At 43.7% G+C, this 18,290-nt stretch overlaps 1 protein-coding gene across 2 annotated transcripts in view; it reads right to left on the reverse strand.

The window, feature by feature from the left end:
• Positions 1 to 1,182: 1,182 nt before the first annotated feature.
• ANO10 (anoctamin 10) overlaps positions 1,183 to 18,290 on the reverse strand; it is a 565,272-nt gene continuing 548,164 nt past the window's right edge. For both annotated transcript variants that reach the window (XM_063922319.1, XM_063922318.1), the window contains one exon: positions 1,183 to 3,878. In XM_063922319.1, coding sequence (XP_063778389.1) covers positions 3,828 to 3,878 — 51 coding nt within the window. In that variant the 3' untranslated portion in view covers positions 1,183 to 3,827. The remainder of the gene's footprint in view (positions 3,879 to 18,290) is intronic.

The following is an 18,290-nucleotide window of genomic DNA, read 5'->3' on the forward strand; positions in this document are numbered from 1 at the left end:
TGCTCAGACGTGCACTGTCAAGTGTGGGACCTTTTATAGAGAGGCGTGTCCCTTTCCAAATCATGTCCAATCAACTGAATTTACGAAAGGTGGACTCCAATTAAGCTGTAGGAACATCTCAAGGATGATCAGGAAAAACAGGATGCACCTGAGCTCAATTTTGAGCTTCATGGCAAAGGGTGTGAATACTTATGTACACGTGATTTCTTAGTTTTTTTATTTTTAATAAATTTGCAAAAATCTCAAACACTTTTTTCACGTTGTAATTATGGGGTATTGTGTGTAGAATTTTGAGGGAAAAATTTATTTATTCCAGTTTGGAATAAGGCTGCAACAAAATGTGGAAAAAGTGAAACGCTGTGAATACTTTCCGGATGCACTGCACATGCAAGACCTTAAGTATCTGTGATTATAATGGACTACAGGTGGTAAAATAATGTCACCACCAGATTAGGACTCTTGCAAAGTGTTGATATTTAAAAAATAATAATCTCCCCTTTCCCCTTCAAAGAGAGAGACATAAGATAAAGAATTCACATTGGACTATGAATAAAACAAGTTATATTACTTTACAATAATAATTGGAGAATTCTGAGTTGTTAGTCACTGGCTATGCTGCAATTAAGGGGATGAGGCATCTGCGGTTGTACCCACTGGAGACGGAGATGGACAGTGAGAGATAGTCAGGTATGCTGGCTAAGTGGCAGCCTTGATAGTTCCCTTGGATCATGGTTTTACTGTATCCAGATGTAGTTTGTCAGCAGGTTATGAAGTAGTCAGTTGATGATCCCTTGATTTGTGTAGTGTCCAATATTGTACAAACTGCATAGACTGGTGGGCAACTTGTTGATTGACTTAAATCAGTGAATGCCTGTTACTGTGCAAGTGATGGTTGGATGTGTTTTGGGACAGAAAGGCAAATAATATCACAATCTAAGGTCCAAAAAATGTGATGTATAATAAAACCAGGTCAAGCAATGTTTGTGGAGTTCTGTAACTTAATCAGCACTTTGAAACCTATGAAACGCATTGTTTCATAGACAAACGCATTGTTTCATAGGTTTCATAGACATAGATTGTAACTTAATCAGAGTGCTGTAACTTAATCAGCACTTTGAAACCTATGAAACGCATTGTTTCATAGGTTTCATAGACATCTTTCTAGAAGACAGCACACTGGACCACAGAGAATGGTTTATTTTTATGAAATGACATCAGCAAACACAGAGATATAACACACAGTGCCTGTCTCAACATGTACATCTCCTCATCAGCCGGCAGGCAGTCTGCATGAAGCAATGTCCAGCATCATTAATTCTCAATGCAATATAGAAAGATACAGGAAGCACTGTAAGGGGCAAATGGGGAGTTACACTGTGGATTTATTATCCATGACAAGGTGATGGCAGAATCTCTAATAATGACCATGGATTTGTTTCCTTTCTTACAAGAAATTATATCTAGAGATATACTTAATAGTAGACATTATTGGAGTGACTTATCCAGGGAATTTATCTGATTATCACAAGGTTGATCCACCATCTGAAAGTAAGGAGGAGATGTATCAAAATCTTCTAAAGAGGACAGGTGACCAATCAGCTTCTAGCTAACATTTTATAGAAGTACTAAATGATAGCTATTGTAGAACCTGATTGGTTGTTACGGGCAACTTCTCCACTTGTCCGCTTTAGAAGATTTGATACATCCTTCCCTAAAATGACAACTGTCTTACAGACTTCTGACTTCTAGATCTAAACTTGATGGACGTTTCTTTTCCTTACTACTGTGTAACTGCTATTGTATAAAATCCACCTAATAGCAGCCTGAGTTCTCAGGAATAGTTTGTTGAGTATGTAGTGACTATTTACTTCCTTTCACTTTAACTACCATACAATCAGAGAAGCTTGCATTAATAACCTTTGCTACCTGATGATAAGAGATATACGAATCCAAATCCAAACCCTGGTTTCTGGTACATTTAGCTCCACTTTTACAGTTGGAGTAAATCCAGCTAGAGGGTAATCATTTCCAACCTGGCAATTACATGTTGAGCTACAGTACAGGCAGGGAAATCTGCAATGTGCAGACAGATTTAGAGCATGGAGGGAGAACGTCCTAGGTCAACTCTAAATCGCAATGTAAAAATAAACATGCACAGGGTTTATTTGCTACATGCTAAAGCAATGTTTTCCCTGGATGCAAACAATAAATAAAATAAATTGCTTTTGCATCACATACTGTGCCCAGTTGCAAATATTCACCTCTTAGCTATATTTATTCCCTGCTTGTTGGTAGTAGGGAGCCCCACCACAGCGGGCACAAGAAGGGCACTTCTGAGGGAGGAACCCTGCGCCTTTCTGTGTGGCAGGGTGCTACACCAGGCACCCTGCCAGCTGGCATTGGTTGTCCTCAAGGCAGCTATTATGTGGCCTGGCGCCCTGGGTAGCGACATGGTTTACATACCTCTCGTTACGACTCTGATCTGGCACAATCTTTTATTAAAAGCCAAATTCTAGCTTATGGAATTGGTGTGTCCCTCATAAAATGAAAAGAGATACTGGATGTACATATTATAAAAAAATGAGGATGTAAAAACACAATCGTAAGACTCATCTTGCAAAGGAACAACAAATAATCTTAACACGATTGTTATGTCATAGAAAGGTAAACCACCTGAGAAACGGAGATTGTCAAAAGAACTTCAATATCGTGACGGTCACTTTGGAGATGCTTTTTGTCTCTGTAAACATTACAATCATTTTTTTTTGCTTTTTGCTTTTGACTTACAAATGACAGAAATAAGATATAATCAGAAGAAAATATGAAGCTGTGTATCAGAATTCGATATACAAAATACTGACTGGTACTTTGTAACATTATTTATCTTTATTCCACTTTTATCAATGTGGGCGACAGATGGTTTACCAACATTCCCTTGTAAAACATTATTGTATCATTGGAACAATATTAATTAATAGAACCTATTGCACTTTCATGAATGTTACATAATTTATATTTCATAACAGTTTAATATTTCTCAGTGATTCTGAAGGGTAAACTTTGGGTGAGCTGGTGTAGTGTTATTGTACACATGATCATCATAGCCTTTTGTAAAATCAAATCAATTGTAACTACAGACCTGCATATAAATCTGCTGTATATACACACACATGTAACCAATCTAAGCTCAGCTATAAGGACAGACAGACTATCCGCATTGTACTTCTGCACCCAGGCTTTTGTTGAGCTGTACTTCATACAATAATCTGCCAGCCAGTGGAACTGCAGAATATTGTTGATCGAGGCACATTGTATACTAGGGTTGGGATTGTAATGCCGGCGGTCGGGATCCTGGAGGTCAAAATACAGACCACGGGATCCCAGCAGCGGCGCGAGCGCTAGAAAGCCATTTTGCGGGCTCGCATTTCTAGCCACGCTGGGTCTAGGTCGCTCGCTGTGCTCGCCAAAGGTTCTATTTCCCACTCTGTTGGTGTCGTGGACACCCACGTGTGGGAATAGCCTTGGCGCCGCTGTTGGCATTCTCGGCGGTCGGGATCCCGGCATCGGTATTCTGACCGCCGGGATCCGACTGCCAGGATAGTAACTACATCCCGTACACTACACACAAAGCAAAATACACAGAAACAACATGCAGGCACCAGTTAATACAGATACACAATAATAGAAGCAATACAGTAAATAAAGTAAAACTTTTAAACCTGAGAAGCCAAGCAGTGCTTTGGTGTAGGTAAAAGAGAACATTTTACTGCAAGATTTTTTAAATAGATATTTTTTTTTTAATCCTCCACCATGAAAGATGCGTTTCTTCAAGAGTCTATGGCGTCTTCAGTGAGTGATTCAAAAGACAGCTTCATTTGCTGAAAAATAAAAACACCACCAGTTAAAAAAGAGCAGCAGCCATTTTTATGAAGTTATTTACTGTTTTCAATAGACTTCACATGCAACATATTTTAATAATTTAAAATGGTTAGTCAATGTAATATATAAAACACATAAAAGTCCAAACAAGCAGAAATGGAGACCACTTGGAAGAGCTTACAGTCTACAAGAAAATCAGTGGAATGTTTTGTTTTTGTCCAATAGAAGTGAAAATTCTAAAAGTCGGACGCTCATATTCGTTAAACTTTTTGGTTGGGTCCAGTTTATATTGTATTCAGAAACATTAATGCTTTATACATGCCTAGAATTAGCTGTTTGGCATATCTAATGGCTAAGAGCAGGGTCATGGGTCTGGAGGACTAAGTTATAGGGACTGATCCTATAGGGGATAGTATAGGGGATGTAGTGGCGATGTCGGGTGCAATTGAGTGATTTTTTCTTCTGCACATATGTCTGATTTGCACTGCACATGCGTCCAGAGTCCGTGAGCACAGTTCCACAGCTACGATTAATAAATGCCATGAGAATGTATTTGGCGTTCCTGGGCGGTAATGGGGAGGTGGCAAAGCGGACGCATGGAGATAGTCCGTCTTATGGGTGTATTATGGGAGTCGCACAGGCATGTCGCTGTAGTGGTCGCGAACTCAGATACACAATCATTCACATTGGAGGGCATAAACGAACGGAGAATCTGCACCTAGTTTGGGGCTGGTGCAAGGGCCTAAATCAGACCTGATCACTATTGTGTGAATTCGCACAGCGGACGATTATCGATAGACTGTGCATGCATATGCACTGAAGTGCGCACGCATGAGGCCATACCGCAAAAGAATCCTGCAATTTTTTTGATCGCTAGACGTACACAAGGTGATCGTCAGGAAGCGGATGTTTGTGGGCGGTAACTGGACACTTTCTGGGAGTTTCAGGGAAAATGCAGGCGTTCCCAAGCGTTTTCAGGGCGGGTGTGTGACGTCAGCTCCGGCCCCGATCAGCCTGTTTGTATCGCACTGTAAGAGTAAGTCCTGGGCTACGCACAGACTGCACAGAATGGAAAAATCATTCAATGGTTAGTTGCGAACGTATGTTTAGATGTCCGCTGTATGGCAAAGTTTTCGCACGGCGTAAGTATGCATTCGCACACTTGCACGGGGCGGGTTTTCACTCTCTATGGGTGGCGGCTATCTGATCGCAGCCCTCTGCAAAATCGCAGGTCTGAATTAGGCCCCAAGTTTTGATGGTGCGAACACTGGCTGCATCTACAGATGCACCAAGCGGTATTTGATCATCTAAATCCACTGAAAGTGGACATCTCAGTCCCTGCACATTTGTGTGCACGACTGACTTGCAGTGGCATTTCCGTACAATTGCAGACGGGCGACCTGTAAAAGACACGGACGCAAATGCTGCCGCTTGTTACTCAGAAGAAGCCGCATAGTGTTTCCTTCTACTGTACATGTTATTATAATAATAAATGTATTTATATAGCGCTCTTTCTCCAACAGGACTCAATGTTAACTGAAGAAATCCAACCCAGGTGTAATACCACTTGGAACACTGGCGCAATGCAAGAACAGAAAATGACCTTCATGCAAACTAAAATGGGCTATTCAAAAGATTTCCAATAAACATATTTTTGTATCCCATTCATGACCAATACATGTTACATATGCTTATAAAAAAAATAATTTTCCCATGTGTGCAGCATGTTGAAAATAACTTTTTTATAATAAAATTAATCTAAAAAAGAATACTAAACTTTACTCGTGTAAACAGAATATTTTAGTTATCATGGCAGCTATGATTAGGCCTTGAGTACCCCAGGATCTGTTATTCCTGACATCCTGGGAAAGTTTAACAATTCCCTTGTGCCACATGAAACATACTGTATTCAAGTGGCTAATAACCAAGTAAAATGGATGATGGTCCCAGTACTGGGCCCTAGAGTGTAATCAACTGCCAGGGACCAGGAGTATGACGCAAGCAATTCCATATTAAAATATTTCTAGACAGCACTGGAAAATCTAAAAGTGTAAAGAGATTATCAGAACCGAATATATTTGATATTTTTTTACTAAATACATCAATATTTCTGTCAGTGATACTAGTGAGGGGTAGATTAGGAAACATTCCAGTCACAAAAGGTTTTATAATGACAAACATCTTATAGTGTGTCTGTCAATTACAATATACACAGTGGATGCTACAGACTAAACCATATTCATCAAATTTCTAAGAGATACTAACATCATTAATAAGTGAGACCCAGGTGATGTCATATATATACAGGGCAGTAAAGAGCCTAACTGGGCCCAGGTAATGTTCAGGGGGCGTGGCCTAACTACAGAAGGCGTGGTCATGCACCCTCAGAAAATAATACTGATTTTTTTTTATTTTTTAACCACCTTCATGGCCACACTGCAGCTGAAGAGAAGAGCTGCTGCTGCCAGGTAAGGGGAGGGAGCCTGGGGCCCTCCACCAGACGTGTGTGTGTGTGTGTGTGTGTGTGTGTGTGTGTGTGTGTGTGTATATATATATATATATATAATTTATTTTTTTTTGCCAAAAAAATTAAATGAAAAAGAAGGGCTACGATGACATTATCAACTGCCCAAGTTTGAGTAAAGTGGGCGGCTTTAGGAGACTTAAATACTCTTCTGGGTGGCAGGGATCACCACCTATCTGCTTTACATACACATTTTTATATTGGTTACATTGATTGTTTTGGTATATGATGCCTTTAATACAAAACATATTTATTTTATTTTATCTTACCTGTAACAAGAGGTGTCTTTAAGGTGACACAAAGCTTTTCTCAGCTAAAGTCATGCATATCTCGCTCATGAAAATAGAAGTCCTGTATTGTTGATGTTTAACTTGCAAACTATGGATTTGTTATAGTCAGCACGGACAAAGTTATTCATTTCCCATAGCTACCCTGAGGTAATCCTGAATTTCTAACAAATCACCACACTGAAGGGCACTCAAGACCCAACTATGCATATGATATGTAGAACAAAGCGGACACATGACATATAAATTTGTTAGCACCTAACATTGCCAAAACTGACCAACAACTAACTATGTATATATGTTATAGTTTAAAAAAGTCTTTTAAAAAAAATCACACACACACATATATATAAAACTGAGACAATAATATACAAAGGAAACAGATGAATATACTACAAAGCTTACACACACAGCTACAATACAGGCTCACGTTAACCATAATGCTATTACAGAATCATCTTGTGCATTTGTATGGAGTGTCACAGAGTAACTCTGGAGGGTCACAGAGCGTTCCAGTGGGCTCCGATACTAATTAAGGCTGCATGACCAAGGGAGCAGGCTTCATGCAGAATGTAGGGCGCATGTCTGGGGATGGTAGCTGTGACTTTTTTGGGGCCTGGTTTCAAACCCCCCCTTCCCCCCCCATCCTTATTTATACTAATCTACATTAATTGCTAACTATCCTTATAAAAAATGCACATCCACATAGAGCACATTGATGGTCATGCTGTGCTCTGACATGTGTGCCTGAGTTTTGAGTTCTTTTTAAGAGTAACTTACGGCCATCTTGTTACCTACGATGCATAAGCCCCTAAATTACAAGTCTGATGCTGGCCGTACACTAGTACGACATCAGTGGCGTAACTACTGCCCCCGCAACCATTGCGGTGGTTTGGAGGCGCAGGGCTGCGAGGGCGCCGCCGCCACCGATTGCTGCTGTGAGTTTTGGGAAGGAGCCGGAGGGCACAGCACATGCCTCTCTCCTGTGTGTCCCTCTTGGGTTTCCGGCGGCGTGTCTGTTAAATGAAGTGCCGGTTCGTGAGCCAATCAGAGCTCGCGGACCAGCAGCACTTCATTTGACAGACACGCCGTTGGAGACGAGACACACACAGGACGGACACAGCAAGGAGAGGCGCGCGCTGTGCCCTTTGGCTCCTTCCTAGAACTCACAGCAGCGGGGGACCCCGGGGAGGGTGTGTAACTGGCACTGGGGGGCATAGTTGGCACGGGGGGGTATATGTATAACTGGCACTGGGGGGACATATTTGGCACTGGGGGTATATGTGTAACTGGCACTGGGGGGGCATATTTGGCACTAGGGATATATGTGTAGCTGCATTGGGGGGGGCATATGGGGCACTGGGGGGGATATTTGGCACTGGGGGCATATGTGTTTCTGACACTATGGGGGCATATTTTTATCTAGCACTGTGGGGGAATATCTGGAACTGGGGGCATATGTGGCACTGGAAGCACAGCCCTAGCAACAAGCATTACCCCCTGGTAACAAGCACAACATCCAGCTCATGAAATCCCTGGCAACAAGCATTACCCCCTAGCAACAAGCATGACACCCAGTGCATGAAACCCCTGGCAACGAATATTACCCCCTGGCAACAAGCTTGAAACCCAGCACTTGATACCTCTGGCAACAAGCATGACACCCTGAGCATGAAAACCCCTGGCACCATGCATGGAACCAAGAGCAGGAAACCCCTGGCAACGAGCAGGTAATTTAAAAGTAATTAGGAGCCTTACTGTAGGGCTTAATTATTGTGTGTGGCATAATGTCTAACGGCCATTGCAGTATGTGGCATAATGTATACTGGGCATTACTATAAGGAGGAAAAATGACAAAAAAATGTAAGGGGCATGAATCAGGATTAATTTTCTTTCCTGCGGTGGCCAACGTCCGGGCGTGCAGGTTGCAAAACTGGGGTATAAGGTAGTCTTTTCCTGCAATGCCACGCTCCTTTATGCAAAGCCACGCCCATTTCAGCAAGGCCACTCCCCCTTCTGCGGCGCGCACCTTCAGCATGCGCAGATTCATCCCTTTGCTAGTGGCAATTATGGAGGGGGGGGGGGGGGGGGGCGCCAGAGAATGTTTTGGCTTGGGGGAGAAAAATTTCTAGTTACGCCACTGCACGACATCGTGTACAAATGTACGATTTAGACGTGTCATATGATGCATTTTATGCACATCGTATGTGTTTTCGGTGCGATTACGATGCAATGCGCGGACCCGTGGTTAGAATGTTGCGTCCTCAAATCATGTGTGCAGCACATATTATCCATCGTATATCGTAATCGTATGCACATCGTACCTTGTTTTATGCACATACAATGCATCTTATATGATCAGCATCATTATTGAGATGCATTTCCTTCCAGGTAATCACATGCTTTTTGTAAGGCACACAATCTATTGATAGATTGTATGCTTCATCGCATGCACATAAAACTCCAAATCGTATGCCTGGGGCTCCCAGGGGATTGAAGGGTAATCGTATGATGGAATCGGATCGGATGCTGGTTGTCCTAATGTATTGCCAGCGTTACACTAGTTAAACATTACCACAAAGTATGGTCCTCTTTCCCATTCGGCCAGTCATCATATTTATGGTTCACTATCCCATTTGGCCAGTCATCCCAAGTACAGTGTGGTCAATGATCCCATTTGGCCAGTCAGCTCTTTTCTATTATGGTGACAAATGTTTAAATCTTCTCAATTATACTGGTATTTGTCACTGTATATATAGCCATCATTGGGGTGTATTTTAAATAAAACAGTATCAAAATACTGAAAAGAAATTATCAGAGAAATGCTTATGATCAAATATCTCTTCCTTATTAATAGCTTACCTTGTAAATCAGATTCTTAGTCTTGTGAATCAAGGACATAGTTGCCTCAAATGGCCTATCTGCAGAAGTGAGACACCTGTCTATACACATCACTGCATGTCGTGCATGATGTATGCGCGGCAGGAGCAACCGTCCCAGTGTGAACACATCTGCGCGAGGTGTGAGCGAACGGCTGCCCTGGAAGCCCAGGTAACTGATCTAGAGCAAACCGCAAGACTGAGGGATATTCACAATCTCGAGCAAAGCTTAGATAGAATGGTGGAGGAGTTGCAGGGGCGGACACCGGATGAAGAGGACAACCAGGTAGCCAGCTTGGTCACAGTTAGAAGGAAGAAAATGAGGGGGAGCCACGACATCTCTGAACTACCAAACCCCAATAAATTTGCCCGCTTGGACGTAGATTTGATGGCTGGTAGTGAAGAAATAACTGAGCTGGAGAAGACTGTACCCTCTAGCAACCGGAGGAGCGGTCCCTCCGGCACTGATGGGATAAAAGAAAGCGAGGTACCTAGTCAGATTGTGGTGGTAGGGGATTCTATTATCAGGAAGACAGACAGAGCAATCTGCTACCAGGACCGTGATCGCCGTACAGTCTGTTGTCACCCAGGTGCTCGGGGACGGCACATCGCGGACCGGGTAGAAAGATTGTTGGGAGGGGCTGGGAACAACCCGGCGGTCTTGGTGCACGTTGGCACCAATGACAAGGTTAGTGGTAGGTGGGATATCCTTAAGAAAGATTGGGACTTAGGCCAGAAACATCTAGGGTAATAGCAAGGACATCTAAGGTAATATTCTCCAACATATTACCTGTGCCACGCATTAGCCCAGGAAGGCAGAGTGAGATTAGGGAGGTTGATGCGTGGCTTAGAGATCGGTGTAGGGAAGAGGGGTTTGTGTTCCTGGAACACTGGGTAGACTTCTCAGTCAGGCGCAATCTTTTTTGTCGCGATGGATTGCACCGGAATGAGGAGGGGGCAGCTTTGCTTGGGGAAGGATGATTAGAAGGTTGGAGGAGATCTTAAACTAGATGCCTGGGGGAAGGGTTTAGCTAGAAACTACGGGTCATGCAGTGAGAATAGTAAGGATGGAGGTAGTGAACTAAATGGGGATGGAGAAGGGGGGAGGGAAAGAGCAGCTGGCAAGGGTACTAACGAGGGTATTGCCAAAACGCTAACTAATGGCGATTATGGGTCATCAATACTGCATACAGAAAATGATGTCCCTAGCACAAGGGGGAATACTTATCTTAATTGTATGTATGTAAACGCTAGAAGCCTTACAGGGAAAAAGGAGACACTAGAAGTCCTTGCAGCAAGCAAACAGTATGATATTAGAATCAGAATCAGCTTATTTGGCCAGGTGTACTCAGGTACACTAGGATTTTTTTGCGGTACAATGCATCGCCAAGCAGCAACATGAAGGGGGAACAGATAGCATAAGAAGGGGGAAAATGTAACATACATTACAAACATTACACGTATGAGTTCATACTGCACATTGCAACTGTACGATAGACTCACATATTAGACATATTATATGTTAGACTTTTTATATATTGTTCATCTGGTGGGCAGCTAGTGGGAAGAAGCTTTTTATAGATCTGGTCGACTTCGCAGGAATGGACCTGTAGCATCTGCCTGATGGAAGCGGTTCAAACTGTTTGTGACCTGGGTGCTTCATATCTGCCGGGATTTTCTCTGCTCGCTTCCTGACCCTTGACTGGTATAATTCCTGGACGGGAGGGAGGTCAGCCCCAATGATCTTTTCAGCTGTCCTCACCACCCTTTGCAGCCTCCGTCTGTCACTCTCAGTGGCAGCTCAATACCAGACTGTGATCGAGGAACATAGGACCGATTCTACGATCGCTGTGTAAAAGATGAGCAGCAGCTTCTGTGGGATGTTGAATTTCCTGAGTTGCCTCAGAAAGAACATCCGCTGCTGGGCCTTCTTTAGGACAGTGCTTATGTTGGGTACCCATTTGAGGTCTCTGGAAATTTTTGACCCTAGGAATTTTAAGGAGTCGACCCACGAAACCACGCTGTCGGCTATTATAGGCATTACTGAAACTTGGTGCGACGAATCTCATGATTGGACAGTCAATCTGGAGGGTTATACGCTGTTCAGGGGAGACAGATAAACAAACGGGGTGGAGGGTTATGTCTTTATGTAAAGCCGTTTTTAAAACCTGTTACATGGGAAGATATTCACTAGTAGACTGTAAATACTGTTGAGAAGTTATGGGTAGAAATTGCATGCGGGGGAAGGGGAACAAAAAAGATAGTATTAGGGCTATGCTACACGCCACTTGGTTTTAATGTGTCTGATGAGGAATTGTTACTGAAACAATTTGAAAAAGCGTCAGGATTAGGAGACATAATAGTGATGGGAGATTTTAACTATCCAGAGATTAATTAGACAAATGATTAATGTAATACTGCTAGGGGTAATAGGTTTTTAAACACACTAAATGATAACTACTTACTTCAACTAAACGAGGAACCAACTAGGTACAATGCAATCTTAGACCTTGTATTAACAAACAATGGGGAATTGATATCAAATATTATACTAGAGGAGACCATGGGAAACAGCGAGCACAATATGGTCACATTCAATATCAGTTTTCATAAGCAGTCCTATATAGACTCAACTAGGACTCTATACTTTAGCAAAGCCAACTTTGGCATGTTGAGGGAAGCTCTAAGGGACAGTGAATGGGAAATTTTGTTTCAAGGAAAAAGTACTACAGAGAAATGGGAGGTATTAAGGGGGTCATTCTGACCCGATCGCACGCTGCAGTTTTTCGCAGCGTAGCAATCGGGTCAGAAATGCGCATGCATCGCAGTGAGCCGGTGCGTGGCCGTCCGTCGCTGCGCTACGATCGCCTCTGCCTGATTGACAGGCATAGACAGTCAATAGGTGGGAGGGGGCGAAACGGCAGCATTTGGCCGCCATTTCGTGGGGGCGGTCCGGCCAACGCAGGCGTGCCCGGACCATGCGGGGAGTGACCCGCAGCAGCTGCGTGACGTCGCACGCAGCCACTGCGTGCCGGGGTGCGAAGAGTAGCTCCCGGCCAGCACGCTAAAGCTGCGCTGGCCGGGAGCTACTCTTGAAGTGCAAAGGCATCGCCACTGTGCGATGCCTTTGCACTTCTGCAGGGGGTAGGCGGCACTGACATGCGGGGTGGACTAGCCCTGTGCTGGGCGTCCCCCCCCCCCCCCCGCATGTCTGAGTTCATGATCGTAGCTGTGCTAAATTTAGCACAGCTATGATCAACTCGGAATGACCCCCTAAAAACGCTGCTCGATAAGTATACTCAATTAATTCCTATGGGCAGAAAACAAAGGACTAATAATTCAAAACCAATGTGGCTTAACAAAAAGATTAAGGAACTAATGGGCAAAAAAAAAGGAAGCATTCAAAAAAATTAAATCAGATGGGAAAGCGGAGTCATTCGAGTACTATAAGGATTGTAACAAAATATGCAAAAAAGAAATAAGAGTGGCTAAAATAGAAAGTGAAAAGCTAGTAGCAAAGGAAAGTAAATCAAACTCCAAAAAGTTTTGTAAATACATCAACAGCAAAAGATTAAAGAAAGAAAGTATAGGCCCTTTAAAGGACAAGTTAGGTGTCTTAATCAAAGACAATAATGACATAGCAGAAAAATTAAAGGAGTTTTTCTCATCTGTATTCACAAGAGAGGACCAGATGGCGGGATTAACATATAACATCAGCAACAATAATGTCCCAATGCTGAGTGCTTATTTAAGTGAGGAAGTAATCTGTGACCGATTAAAAAAAAATAAGATTAATAAGTCACCTGGTTCCGACGGAATTCACCCAAGGGTTCTTATGGAACTACACTCCGAACTAGCAAGACCGCTATTTTTGATCTTCAATGACTCACTTACATCAGACATGGTCCCCAAAGACTGGCGTATAGTGGAAGTAGTGCCGATATTCAAAAAGGGAAGGAAATCTGAACCGGGTAACTATAGACCAGTTAGTCTTACATCTATAGTGGGGAAAGTACTGGAAGGTATTTTAAGGTATAGTATGCAGAAGTTCCTTGAAGCCAATAAGGTTATTATTAGGAACCAACATGAATTTGTGAAGGATAGATCATGTCAAAAAAACTTACTAGACTTTAATGAAACAGCGCGAACCTAAATAAGGGTAAGAAGGTGGATGTAATCTTTTTAGACTTTGCTAAAGCTTTCGAAACAGTACTGCACATGAGACTTAACTATAAGTTACAAGAACTGGGGCTAGGGGGCACAATATGAACTTGGGTTAGAAATTGGTTAGATAATAGGGAGCACAGAGTTGTGGTAAATGGAACTTTTTCAAATTTGATTGAAGTACTAAGTGGTGTGCCACAAGGGTCTGCACTTGGACCACTATTAAATGACCTAGCAGTCGGTCTAGAGAGCATGGTGTCAATTTTTGCAGACGATACCAAACTGTGTAAGGTTATAAATTCGGAGGGAGATGCTGAGTCTCTTCAGAATGACTTTTAAACTGGAAGCATGGGCAGCAAACTGGAGAATGAGGTTCAATACAGACAAGTATAAGGTAATGCACTTTGGTAGAATGAACAAAAATACCACCTACATACTAAATAGGGTAAAATGAGGGGATTCTGTACTGAAAAAAAAAGACTTAGGCATTCGCATACAGTAGATAACAAGCTTAGCAGCAGTACCCAAAGTAGGATTGCAGCAAAGAAGTCAAATAAGGTATTAGCATGCATTAAGCAGGGAATTGATGCATGGGATGAGAGTGTTATACTCCCATTACATAAATCCCTAGTGAGGCCACATCTTGAATACTGTGCACAATTTTGGACACATACTACAAAAAGGATATCCTGGAACTAGAAAAGGTTCAGAGGTGGGCGACCAAACTGATTAAGGGGATGGAGACGCTGGGATACGAGGAAAGGCTTGCTAGGCTAGGCATGTTTACACTGGAAAAGAAGAGTTTAAGAGGGGACATTGTTGACATTTACAAATATATAAAGGGACAATACACAGAGCTTGCGGAGGATCTGTTTATTAAAAGTTCGACACAGAGGACACGTGGACATCCGCTCAGGTTGAAGGAGAGGAGATTTTGCACACAGAGGCGAAAAGGTTTCTTCACAGTAAGGACAACATGTGTTTGGAATTCCCTGCCCGAGAGAGTAGTAATGGCGGACTCGGTCAATACGTTTAAGAATGGGCTAGATAAATTCCTAATGGTTAAGGATATACAGGGTTATGGTGAGTAGATCACGCACTATAGTTAAAAAAAGAGGAATAAACACAACGACCGATATTCACAGCATATAAAATTAGTCCTAAAAATATTACAGCGTAGGAGACCACAAATAGGTTGAACTCGATGGACAAATTGTATTTTTTCAACCTCAGAAACTATGTTACTATGTAAGTGTAAAGTGTGCTTCACATTCTGTTGTGCATACAGGGCCGGAGCTAGGGTGCTCGGCGCCCTCCTGCAAACTATAAATTTGCGCCCTCGCATTCTTTACAAAGGGACAGCGCACATAATGCTTTTACACATAATGCTCCCTGTAGTAGTGCCGCTTACACACGTAACGCCCCCTGTACCAGTACCGCTTACACACGTAACACCCCCTGCAACAGTGACGCTTACATACGTAACGCCACCTGCAGCAGTGACACTTACACACGCAACACCCCCTGTACCAGTGACGCTTACACAGGTAATGCCCCCTGTACCAGTGACGCTTACATGTAACGCCCCCTGTACCAGTGACGCTTACACACGTAACGCCCCCTGTACCAGTGACGCTTACACAGGTAATGCCCCCTGTACCAGTGACGCTTACACAGGTAATGCCCCCTGTACCAGTGACGCTTACATGTAACGCCCCCTGTACCAGTGACGCTTACACACATAACGCCCCCTCTACCAGTGACGCTTACACATGCAACACCCCGTCTGCCAGTGACGCTTACACACGCAACGCCCCCTCTACCAGTAACGCTTACACACATTATGCTGCAGTCACACATATACCACATACACATACATACTGTACATACATGACACACATACAGTACAAACAAACACACACACACACACACACACACACACACTTTCTCACTCACTCTCCCTCAACTCACCATCTGGCTGGCTGACTCTGTATTCTGCCTTCTGCAGCATGGCCATGGTCCCGTGTAGCGCCGCCCCTCAGCGCTGGTAAGCCCCGCCCCTTTTTCAGACAGGAGCCGCTGTACACACACAGACAGAGACTGGACTACTGTCAGCCAGGGAGGTAAGGGGAAGCTTCATGCTGCCGGTGCCGCTGCCTGTCAAACAGTGTGGCAGGTACAGCAGCTTAGGCGTGCACAGCTAATTGTATTATGGGGTGCACCGCCGGAGCGGTGTGTCTAGCACCACACAGGGACATGTCTAGAACTATTTTACATTCTTGCAGATGACTTAATCTAATTTCTCCCTAGTTCCTAATAAGAAACTAGATATAATACACCCCAGAGAAATAAAATAAAATAGAATGGTGCGACCACCGGCCGGTACGGACTGTCCGCTGTGGTATATCCCTGAGTCCTAGCTGCCGCTGCTCCCTATCGCTGCTTACACTTCCCCAACCTATCCCTGACCCAGTAGTGGAACTAGAGAGTGGTGGGCCTATGTACATTACCATTCCCCTCCCCACACCCCACGCCTCACCCCCCCCAGCACCTACACCCTGATTTTGAGTGGACCACGCTGAAAAATATGGCAGATTTAGGGGGGGCCGAACATTTCAGTTTTAATGTAACACAAGTAAGGTTTATAATTTACACATGTGCCATTAGAGCCACATCTGCCTCTTTCTATGGCATCAGACCCTTCCTCCGCAGGACACCAGCATTTGTCACACATGTCTCTATGCTCACCAGCTACTGACAGTAGTGCCACTTATTCACATTATACCACACAGTATGAGCCAAAATTCACATTACGCCACACCATATGAGCTGAAATTCACTTTACACCACACGGCATTAGCCGAAATTCACATTACGCCACGCGGTATCAGCTGAAATTCACATTACGCCACACGGTATGAGCTGAAATTCACATTACACCACACGGTATGAGCTGAAATTCACATTACACCACACGGTATGAGCTGAAATTTAAATTACACCACACGGTATGAGCCAAATCCACGTAATGCCACACAATATGAGCAAAATCTACATTACGCCACACAGTATGAGCCGAATCTACATTACGCCACACAGTATGACCCAAATTCACATTACCCCACAAAGTATGCCCCCAGCAGTGCCAGATACACATAATACCCCCAGTGGTCACCGTTGCAATATAAGAAAAACACATTATTAATAATATACATTTTGAGGTATATAAATAATCTAGAGCAACAAAAAAAAAATAGAAATGTAACATATATTAAACATATATATAAATTCTGTGCATGTATATACAGGCTTCCTTTCTTTTTTATCTTTAATATTTATTTTTTCTTTCTTTTCTAAGTGCACTTGAGTCCTACAGTCTACAGATCTCCACTTTTTTTTGAGGGGGGGGGGGAGGGGATAACTTTATGAACAGGAACTGGCTAAGCTGCAGGCCTGCAATTTACTGAACATTCACCAACAGTTTAAGCTGAGCGATGACTTGCCTGCTCCGACTCTGAGCCCTCCCGAGAGGAATGCTGGTCTGCGGCATGCACACCGGCAGCGAGTGCGGGCAGGAGGTGGGAAAGAGAACAACGGACGGGAGGGGGGAGAGAGAGATGCGAATGGGAGGGGAAGAGGGAGCCACGGACGAGAGGGGGAGACAGAGCCGCAGACGGGAGGGGGAAGAGAGAGCCACGAACGGGAGGGGAGAGAGCAGCGAACGGAAGGGGAGAGAGCCGCGAACGGGAGACGAAGACAGAGCCTCGGACGGGAGGGGGGAGTCAAAGCCGCGGATGGGAGGGTGTAGAGAGCCATGGGTGGGAGGAGGAAGACTGAGCACGGACGGGAGACAGAGCGTGGATGGGTGTGCACAGGAACTAACAGCTATCACTGTGCTGCAGTATCTCACTGCAAGTCTTGTCACAGGATGACTACAGCACTTTTACAGATTTAATAATACACCGAGACACTGTCAAACATACAAATAAACATACGGTTAAAGAGAAGGCACCTCCATAGTTGGGTAACATTAAACCCACATTTGTCCACATAGCCCCTCCCCCCACACACACTTTTTAGTTTCTAGTTCCCCAGTGCTTTGGGCTTGCCCTGATCAATTCTTATATTTCCACATTTATCCAGTGGGTTTGCAGGACATTGTCCACAGTATCTTGTACTTTCACCTGCTTACTGTGGAAACATACAGACCACATCCTGCAGTTAGGGTAGTTGCTTGAGCTGTCAGGTAAGTGGTTAAACTGCCATGTACGCTGCACTGCCTGTTGGGGCTAACCATGGAGGTAATTCCAAGTTGATCGCAGCAGGAAATTTTTTAGCAGTTGGGCAAAACCATGTGCACTGCAGGGGGAGCAGATATAACATGTGCAGAGAGAGTTCGATCTGGGTGGGTTATTTTGTTTCTGTGCAGGGTAAATCCTGGCTGCTTTATTTTTACACTGCAATTTAGATTGCAGATTGAACTCACCACACCCAAATCTAACTCTCTCTGCACATGTTATATCTGTCTCCCCTGCAGTGCACATGGTTTTGCCCAAC

The sequence above is a fragment of the Pseudophryne corroboree genome, chromosome 5 (assembly GCF_028390025.1).
Source record: "Pseudophryne corroboree isolate aPseCor3 chromosome 5, aPseCor3.hap2, whole genome shotgun sequence".
NCBI classification, from domain to species: Eukaryota; Metazoa; Chordata; class Amphibia; order Anura; family Myobatrachidae; genus Pseudophryne; species Pseudophryne corroboree.